Raw genomic sequence first — 11,242 nt, 5'->3', positions numbered from 1 at the left:
TTATAATAACATTTTTTCTATTTTAAAGATATTTAATTTAACTTAAAAAAATAATGTGGCATATTTACTAGTAGTATGGGATGGATGAAAATATTTTGATAATGGTTATTATTAAAAAAAGATCTAAAATTACAAATTTAAAATTTGTATAAAAATTTAATTAAAAAATTTTAAAATAAAACACTTAAATACTTAATTATAAAGATAGATAGAATAATGTAAACTTTTGGATTCTTTTTATTTTATATTTTTAATAATATTATAGTTTAAATCATTTGTTAATAAAATACCAAAATTTCTTATTTTAAAATTAAGAATAAAGTGACAATTAGATTTTGAGAATTTTGATTTTAAATTAATTAATTATTAAAAAAAAGTATTAATTAGATTATTTACGATAATAAATAGTAGACATGTATGTCATTTTATCAATAAATAGTACGAAATAAAATAGAATTATTTATAATGGTGCGTACGTATTCTGTTGTTACTATGTGAACATAGAAACAATGTAATTTTACATAATGAAATATTTATTATTTTTTGAGTTTTTATATAATATTTATCAATTATTCTTTATTTACTATTGAATCTTATTAAAACAAATAAAATTTCATTCTAAAAGTTGTTATTTATACGACGATCTTTTATAAATAAATACATCACAATAAATAACGATATATATACATACTACTTTAAGTTTTACATGATAAATTAATAGAAAGACATCACATATATATTCATCTTTTATTATTTTAAAAGATTAAATTAATATTTTTCTATAAATTAATTAATTTAAAATCAAAATTGTTAGAGATCTAATTATGATTTTATTCTAAAATCAAAAGAATAATTCGATAATTATGTCTCGGATATAATAAAAAAGAATTTGCATTCTCTAAATTTTAAATTTTACTTTAAAAGATAAAATATGATCTATTACTATTTATTTTATAAGTGAGACTAAAAAAAATATAAAAAAATATTTAATAATGAGAGATTTTATTTTATCATTTAAAATAAAAATTTAAAATTTAGAGAATTCAAATTCAATAAAAAAAATACCAAACTTAAAAAGTAATAAATGACGTTGGAACTTGGAACCTGTTAATTGGGTAGCAAATTATTGAAAGCACAATAATAACAATCAAGTTGCGCATACCAAAGAAGAAAAAATGGGAGCAGTAGGTATGGGGTACTCTCCATTGTTCGAGACAAATAAGGGAAGAGGGAGAGTGATCTATAGGCCCTTTGCAATCTCATTATTTCTGGCCATATTCTTCATTTGGGTTTATAGACTCACCTACATACCTTCAAAGCTTGAAGATGGCAACATCTGGGTATGGCTTGGTATGTTTGGTGCAGATTTATGGTTTGGTCTTTATTGGCTTCTCACTCAAGCACTCCGTTGGAACCTTGTCTTCAGGCACACTTTCAAGGACACCCTCTCTCAAAGGTCATCACTCTATTATCATATATATACTAATTATTTTCTGCTGATTATTATATATAACTTTGCTAAAAATGTTTAAAATTTAATATTGTTAATTTAAAAATATAAAAGAAATAATTTTAAATATTAGAATTTATAATTTAAAATTTTCAATTCATATAGGAATTGTTTTTTATTTTCCTTTTTTTCAAACCTGAGCAATGCACATAGTTATCTATTTATGTATTTCAATAAAATTATCCTGCATTTTTTTTAGAATTATGTTACATGTATATCAAAATCAGCTATTAAAATTAGCTATCAATATAAATACATGTTAGGATATAAATATACATTGAAAATAAATTAAATTATACATATATTTATACACAAATACATTAGTAGCTAATTTTATTGGCTAATTTTGATTTACAAATAATATTTTTATTTTTTTTATCATAAAGACAGAAAAATATTAATTAAATGCGTGAATTGGTTTTATATGAACAGATATGAGGACAAGTTGCCAGGAGTGGACATATATGTGTGTACGGCAGATCCAGAAATAGAACCACCAATGATGGTGATTAACACAGTTCTCTCTGTTATGGCTTATGACTATCCAACTCATAAGCTTAGTGTCTATCTCTCTGATGATGGAGGTTCAGATATTACTTTCTATGCTCTCTTAGAGGCATCTAATTTTGCTAAGCATTGGTTGCCATTTTGCAAGAAGTTCAACATTGAACCAAGGTCTCCGGCGGCTTATTTTAATAACATTTTCTCAATGGCACACCAAAATAATCAATATGATGATCACACTCACAATATAGAGTTGGCGGCTATAAAGGTATTATTATGTTAAATTAGACTAACCAATCAATTTTTGTTTTACAAAAATGTGTCATAACAAAAGTTTAAATTGATAAAAAAAAAGTAATATTAATGGTTCGGACATAGAGTTTTGATATTATATAATGAAATTATTCATTTTAAAAATTTAAGCCGATAGTAGAAAATAATATGAATGGTTATATCTTTAACAAAATATTCGATAACAAAAAAATATTAGCAAAATACTGTTAAAATTTACTATTTTTAATTTTATTTAATATCTTTTGTAATAAATAAATATTAAATAAGGTAAATTTAGGCTAAATTAGGTTGATTGTTGTTTGTTTTTTGTTTAGGTTTTGATTGTTTGGTTTTAATGTTTGATGTATTATTATTGTTAGTGTTATTCTTTTAGTAGGTAAGCAACCGTTTACTTTTTTTGTTTCAATATAATTATAAATAAATGTTAGGTACTAATACTTTATTTTTATATTATTAAAATTTAGTATTTAAAATTTAATATAAATATATTTTATTTGGCCAAATTAAAAATAATAAATTTTATTACTCATTCAACATTACTCATTATTATATGTCATTAGGGTAGTCTTATTTCTAAAATGGGTTGAAACATTTACTAGAGTGGGTCAGTTTCATTTTTTATTTTTGGCAATTTTTCTTTTATGAAAATATACTTTTTTACATATTTTTATAAGTTTTATAAACAATACAAATTTTGAATAGCTCAGTTTTTGTTTCTTTTGAAAAAGACCAAATTTTGAATAGTTCGTTCTTATCATCTTTTTTAGCTATATAAAAAATTAAATTGTAAAATCAGTGATCTTTTATATAAAGTCATTCTAGAAGTAGATGGTGGATATGATGTATATATTATCAATGTTAAAAAAATGTTAAATTTCTGTATGTGTTGTTATTTAATTAACAATTTAAATTATTAGTAAAAATATTAATCCATAATATGATATCATATTTTTCTGGTCAAGATATTTATAAAAATTTGTTATTTTTTTTTCTAGTGACATAAATACGATTCTTCTTATTATATTATGTACAATAATCACAGTTTTGTGGGACATTGAAATTGTTCCATGTTGTAGAAATTATACGACGAAATGGAAAAGAGAATTCAGGACTCCACGAAGATGGGTGAAGTACCCAAAGAAGCACGTTTAAAGCACAAAGGATTTTCTCAATGGGATTCATATTCTTCTAAACTTGATCATGACACAATTCTTCAAGTAATAATATTGCTTGTTTTTCTTAGGCATCAATGCATCATATATATGAGCTTATTTAATCTTATGATGATTTTATATTTTTTTTTCTTTAGATAATACTTGATAAAAAGGACCCAAATAATTCGAAGGACGTAGATGGGGTTGTTCTACCAACTTTGGTGTATTTAGCTAGGGAGAAGAGACCCCAACATTCCCACAACTTTAAAGCTGGAGCTATGAATTCACTGGTATTCATATTTTTTTTTTAAGGGGAAAGTGATAATTAAATTATTGAAAATTTATATTTCGAACAAATTAATTTTTAAAGAAAAAAAAATACCAATAAAGTTTTTTAGAATAATAAATGTGGATAAGTTAATTTAAATTTAGATTTTTTATTTTAATTATAAGGACTAATTTAAAAATACTGTGTTCACATCTATTATCTTATAGGACTTAATTTGTTGATATTTTTTTAGAAATCAATCTGTTCGAAGTGTAAATTCTCAAATGTTTGTTTGTCATTTTACTCTTTTTTAATAAATATTATGATTTTGGATCTTCTAAATTTTAAATTTTCACTTTAGAAGTAAATGTGATCTCTCACTCTTGAGTGATTTCTCTCTCATATTTTTTCTTGGTTCCACTTATGAAATAAATGGTGAGAAATCATATTTTTTTTTCTAAAATAAAATTCAAAATTAAGAGGATTTAAATCTAAATATTATTTTAAAAAAAAATAGATGAATGGATGGATTGGATATACATCTTTAATTAATTAATTTGGTTATTCATACGATTATTCCTCCTCAATTTTGCACTCTAGATATGTGTTTAACATTCCCATTTTAAGTTAATTCTTTGATTGGTTCTAATTAAATGCAGTTAAGGGTGTCTTCTTCTATTAGCAACGGCAAAATAATTCTGAATGTGGACTGTGATATGTACTCAAACAATTCAAAATCGGTGAGAGATGCTTTGTGTTTTTTCATGGATGAAGAAAAAGGCCATGAAATTGCTTTTGTGCAATTTCCACAGAACTTTGAGAATGTCACCAAGAATGATTTATATGGGAGTGGTCTAATAACAATTAGCCAGGTATGTTAATATTTTTGAAATTTGAAATTAAACAAATTAAATAAGAATTTAGTTATTTATGTTTTAAAAACATATTTTAAGAATATAATAATTAAAATTTTCAAAATTTTCATGTATTTTTTAATGTATTAGAAATGTAAACAAAATTAATAAAATATTTTTTATAATATCCTTAAAATGTATTCTTAAAATACATATGAGCAAAATTTATTAAAGAATTTTGTTAAAAAAAAAAACAAAATTCTATTCAACACAGAAGTATATATAACTGTTTTCTTAAAATTCAAGTAATTAACAATGTAGTATAAAAATCTATATATTGATAGTTACTTATTATTATGTTGATGAGTTTTATATAATATTAAAATTTAATTATATAATAATGTATTATCTTTTATGATTATGAAGGTGGAGTTCCATGGTGCAGATGGTTTTGGTGGCCCTTTGTATATAGGGACTGGTTGCTTTCACAGGAGAGATACACTTTGTGGAATGAAGTTTAATAATGGTCAAAACAGGATTAATGATTGGACTAATAATGAAAATGATCAAAGTCTAGAAGAAAACTTGCAGGAATTGGAAGAAAGATCAAAGGTCCTCGCAAGTTGTACCTATGAGGAAAACACATTATGGGGGAAAGAGGTATCATATATAAGTTTTTGTTTTAAACTTTCATGATTAGTTTTAAGAGTTTAAGTAATTTATTACATTATAGATAGTACATCAAAATTATTTTTCTAAAAAAAATAGCTAGCTATATAGTGGTTGTTCGTTTGGGAATTTCAAAAGTAATTTTTTTGAGCTTTTGACTTATGAAAAATAGTAGTATTAATATTTGGTATAATTTTTAAAATCAAATTTTGGCTTTTTAAAAAGCTATTTAGGAGCTTATAGAGAAGTTAAAAAAATGATCTCTCTCATAATACTACTATTTTTTTACCACATTTCTATAAAATAAACACTTTTAGAACTAAAAATTCAAATATAAAATAACTTATTTATAAGCTACTTTTAATATAGCCATTAATTGTTTAAGCTATTTTTTCAAAAAAAACTTAATTAAGTTGTTTACCCAAATTAGACCTTTATCATATGTGTTTTAGCTTAATCTAGTTAATATAAGAGTAAAACACATGCATAAACCAAACACATGCTAATATTATATGAATCTCTCAAAATAAATAATGATATATAGATGTCTTCATTCATACTTCTATGTAATTCGAATTTATTCATTATAATACTAAATCGAAACAAATGTGTTCGAATAAGAAAAAAATATTGTAAATCGAAGTAATTAGCTTTGATTTACCAAGGAAAATAAAATGCGAAATGTCTATGGTATTATGGCACATAGTAATTCGATACAGGTTAATTCGATTTAGTCCATGGTATTGTGACACATAGTAAATCGAATGATATAAATTTGAATTACATTCCATAGTAATTCAAATGAACTCAATTTGAATTATGAGTGGTATCGTGCTCATAGTAAATTGACACATATAAATTCGATTTAGCATAGATATTTCTATATATAAAATTTAAATTCGCTTGTTTTGAAATACATTTTTTCATATTAAACCCACCCAAAACAAAAAATCCAAAATAACTAAGGAAATGTATACTAAAAGATTCAAACGGTGGAAATGAAAGACGATCTGAATTGAATTTATCAGTTGGATGGAGTCGCCCATATTGCTAGTAGCGTCCATGAAAATGTTAGTGAATAAAATTTAATTTAATTTTTTTAAGAAATAAAAAATTGTTAATGATCTTAAATTGTTTAAAATTTGATTATTAGAATTATTAGAATCTTTAAACTTTAAATAATAGTTAAAGTATTGATTTTCGGTAGTAGTTTGTTAAAACATTAAAACACAAATGCATGTTAGGTGAGGGATAACTAAGTGTGTTGATGAGTAGTGATAACCGGTTTGATTAGAATTTGTAAATTTTTAATGTTAGACGTTTATCGAGGATAAAAAATTTTGTTGGAGTTTAATTTAATTTAATTTAGGTTTCAAGTCCCTGTGATCACTAGATATCGATGTGGTCAAACAAGTATGAGGTCTATTGTACCATTTTACTTCCCAAATACTTCTGCGTTAGCAGAGATTGATCCGAATCAGTGCACCCGTTGCCAAAATTCTTATACTTTCTATAGTACTTGCGATGATTGGATTTTAACACTTTGTACTCAACCACACGGCAGATGCTATAAGTCTTCACGCTTAAGACGGTCTCCTTTTTATCCTGAAACTGCTGACCAACTTGGAACTCAGCTAGTCCTCCTGTATCCTGTGTATCTCTGCTCCCAAATTCAACAGGTACTCCAGATACTTCATGCTGTGTCACGGCATCCAAGTTAAAAGTTGAAAAGTGCAGGAATACTGTTGAGTTCCTGAACTAGATATTCCACCACCCTAGCTGGAATACTCCTTGCTATGTCATCATCACTATCATCAGCAATCGTGGCGAGCTCCACATCATCATCATCATCCTGCAGTACATCCTCGACACCATTTGGTGCTCCACCCTTTCCAAAAATCGGGACCATAACAGGAGTACTGGCCATTGCAATTGCAAGCTCACCGAAGGATATATCACCTATTTTTCCATCATGATTGCGCTTTAGATCAGCTGCGAAGGACGGAGATGCAACCAAAATTTTCTCAGGTGCAATCACGGGCACAGATGATGAGGCACTAAGAGGCATTGAATTAGAGCAGGCTGACATTGCTGAAGATTAAGGATTCCGGTTCGAACCTCCTGAATTACAAACTGCATCTACAAACTTGGCCAATAGCTCAGGGGTCCTCACATCGAAAAACTGACGACGATAATGGAATAGGATTTGCAAATCTTCGTCACTGCCTATGCCGAATGAATCGTACTTCACACTATCACGCAACACAGAAATCAAAATTCAATAGAATAACTTCTCCACCCGTTTCACACCTTGCATCCGATCCCCGGTTTTTGGATTATAGTATTCTGAAACTTGTTGAAGGTTTGAGAAAAACACTCAGCGGATCCTTATTAGTAAATTTAATTCCAGATAACGTTTTTTTCTTAATCGACCCTCTATAGTGCACCAGAACTAAAAAACTATCATCACTAGCTATTATGAGTCTTACTATAACGAGGAATTCACGTTCAACTCGTATTTATATACATTAGTATCATACTAAATCAAATTAATTCAGTTCAATTTATATATATAACTCAATGCATACTAAATCAAATCTAATAGATTTGATTTACCACTAGCCACCATTAGGTATAAATCGAATTTGTTACATTCGATTTCGAATTAACTTAATTCGATATAGTAGTGCACCATGTAATTCGAATCGTATTAATTCGATTTAGTCCTGCAACAACTAATTTGAATTCAATGTATTCAATTTATACTTAAATCTGGTGCATCATGTAATTCGAATATCTTTGTTTCGATTTAGTACTATAATGTGTAATTCGAATTTAATAAATTCGATTTATATAGAAATATGAATGAAGATAACATTATTTGTTTGGGAAATTCATATAATATTGATATGTATTTGATTTATGTATGTGTTTTATTCATAATATAATAACATTATCTTGTTTAATTTGGTCAATCCAAATTAGTTATTACCTTTCTAATGGTAATCTATCTTATAGGATGTGATTATTACCACTAATTTGTTAAATATAAAATCATTGATATTTCTTTACTTAATAGCTTAAGTTTCTGAGATTTCAAAGTTTGAAAGAAAACCAAAATTAACTTTTGAAAAATGCAGATGGGTTTAAGATATGGATGTCCAGTGGAAGATGTAATAACAGGATTGGCTATACAATCCAATGGATGGAAATCAGTGTACTACAACCCAAAAAGGAAGGCCTTCTTAGGAGTAGCTCCAACAACACTACATCAGACACTTGTACAACATAAGAGATGGTCTGAAGGTGACTTCCAAATTTTGCTTTCTAAGTATAGTCCTGCTTGGTTTGCACATGGTAGAATCAGTTTGGGCCTTCAAATGGGGTATTCTACTTATTGCTTATGGGCCTCAAACTCTTTGGCAACAGTATACTACTCAATTATCCCTTCATTGTATCTCCTTAAAGGCACTTCCTTGTTCCCAAAGGTAACAATTGCACTCTTTCTTTTTATCTTGTATAGTTGTCAAAAGAAGTTGTTTGCATGTTAGCAATACTACATGCCAATTAAATATTATTATTTTTAACTAACACTAATTTATATTTATATTTATAAAAATTTTACATACAAAAAACATATCAAAATTTATTTATTAAAGATAATTTAATATTTGTGCTGGTCAAATAATAACAAAAAAAATACTAAAAATTATTGGTCCCAAAAATTTTTCGTTTGGATAGTATTTTCTAAACTAAAAGACTCCAAGTGTTTAAGATGTTTTAATAGTTTTAGTAATCTTAGTTATATATATAATTAAAATTAATATCTAAAAAATTAGTAAAATAATATCTAGAATACTAAAACATTTGAAATATTTTTTAAACTATATATATAAAGTAACTTTGTGTTTTTATTTAAAATTTATTATTTTTTATTATTATTAATATAAGATTAGGCGTAATCCTCACTTGAAATGAAATTCATAATCCATTTTATAGCGATAAAGTGAATTTCAAATAATACATGAAAAAAATCTCACATACATGTCTTTCGTAAAAACAAAAATATATATTTTGTAAACCATGTTTTGGTGTTTTTTTTTTACAAATTTTATTGATTTTTTTTCAATTTCATATATACGTGTTTATATTAGTACTTAATATAATTAATCAGTTCAATATAAAATAAAAAGCACCAAATTTATCTTGTAATAAACTAGCACTGCATATACTTTGGCTACATCTTGTCCCACACTTAAAATAATTAACCCTCAACACATCTTTATACCCGCTCTTAATTAATTTTAGTTAATGTTCATCCTAGACTTGGTTTTTTTTTGTTTAATTACTCTTGATTTCTATAGTTTCGCAAAAATTTTTAATTAGGTTCTTATACTTTTTTTCTTTTTAATTGGGTTTCTGTACCAAATTTTTTTTCAATTAGATCCCTTTTGGTAGTAATTGGCTTAATTGTATAAGGACCTAACTAAAAAAAAAATTAGTGCAGGGACCCAAATAAAAGAAAAAAAAAAGTATAGGGACTCAATTGAAAAAAAATTGGTACAGGAACTCAATTAAAAGAAAAAAAAGTATAAGAATCTAATTGAAAATTTTGCGAAACTATAAAGACCAACAAGTAATTAAACCTTTTTTTTTTCAACTGATTAACAATTCATTCTTTCCCAATAAATCATCTATGTATGTAGTATGGATTGTGCTTAATTTGGTTCAATTTCTCCATTTATGCACCCACACAAATTAAAATGTGTACTTATTATGCATCTCATTTGGCTTAGAAAATGCACAATTCCTTTTATTAATTGGTTATTATTGGATCTGTCAGATGTCAAGCCCATGGTTCATACCCTTTGCATATGTTATTATTGGGGAAACAAGTTATAGTTTATTGGAATTTTTATTCTCTGGAGGCACAATTCAAGGTTGGTGGAATGACCTAAGGATATGGCTATACAAGAGAACAACTTCATACTTGTTTGCCTTCATTGACACCATCTTAAAGCTCTTCGGAGTCTCCGATTCGGCCTTTGTAATCACGGCGAAAGTCGCCGGAGAAGATGTGTCGAAACGCTACGAGAAAGAAATCATGGAGTTTGGAACCTCCTCTCCAATGTTCACTATGCTATCAACACTTGCATTGCTCAATTTGTTTTGTTTTCTTGGGTTGTTGAGGGAAGGTAGCACTCTTGAAGCATTTGAGGAAATGTTTTTGCAAACTATGTTGTGTGGCTTTTTGGTTCTTATCAATTTGCCTATATACCAAGGACTTTTCTTAAGAAGGGATAATGGAAGATTACCAACCTCTCTTGCCATTAAATCAACCGCATTAGCTCTAAGTCTGATTATCTTCTTCAGAAGCCTTGCATGAATATAATTTGATTTTCTCATCTTATATTTGAAAGAATAATGTAATTTTGTATGTCCTCTTTTTTGGGTATTGCATAAATAAGATTTAATTATTCTGTCATCATTTTAATCATGAAAAAAGTTAAGTATAATAAAAATATAATTATTTATGTGTATTCTTTTATCGATTTAAATTTTTGAGAAAAATTGTATTATGATATAATATCAAAATTTCTATGATAAAAAAGTTTAGAGTTTTATCATTATTATCTCCTAAAAAAAAATCTATACAAAAGATTCACACAAATCCTATCAATTTAAATGTTTAGAAGTAGAATCATAACATGCAAAGAATGTATAGACCAAACTATGAAAAAAAGTTGAAATTTTATTGAAAGACGAAAGAATTGAATATACAAATGTGTGTATTAGATATAAAATCCTAAATATAATCGCAGAGAAACTAAATCTCACAATAGCTAACTATAGTAGTACGAATTAAAAATTATGTTATTTTCTATTTTGTATTATATATCATGTTACTATAGTGTCAATGCTATAATGGCTTATAGTTATGGTATCTTAAAAAGTATTATATATTAAAATTAAAATAATATTTTTTAAT

The 11,242-nt window shown here is 26.4% G+C and overlaps 1 protein-coding gene across 1 annotated transcript; it reads left to right on the top strand.

Moving 5' to 3' along the window:
* The first annotated feature begins 1,119 nt into the window (after positions 1 to 1,119).
* LOC107460983 (cellulose synthase-like protein E1) lies at positions 1,120 to 10,738 on the top strand. Its single transcript, XM_016079438.3, has 8 exons — positions 1,120 to 1,456; positions 1,943 to 2,282; positions 3,385 to 3,525; positions 3,618 to 3,752; positions 4,390 to 4,602; positions 5,011 to 5,244; positions 8,394 to 8,741; positions 10,097 to 10,738. The coding sequence occupies exons 1-8, from the start codon at positions 1,176 to 1,178 to the stop codon at positions 10,637 to 10,639; spliced, it is 2,235 nt and encodes a 744-aa protein (XP_015934924.1). The 5' UTR covers positions 1,120 to 1,175; the 3' UTR covers positions 10,640 to 10,738.
* The last annotated feature ends 504 nt before the right edge of the window (positions 10,739 to 11,242 follow it).

Source organism: Arachis duranensis, chromosome 1 (genome assembly GCF_000817695.3).
Source record: "Arachis duranensis cultivar V14167 chromosome 1, aradu.V14167.gnm2.J7QH, whole genome shotgun sequence".
Lineage (NCBI taxonomy): Eukaryota > Viridiplantae > Streptophyta > Magnoliopsida > Fabales > Fabaceae > Arachis > Arachis duranensis.
This window is presented reverse-complemented; position numbering and strand designations above follow the sequence as displayed.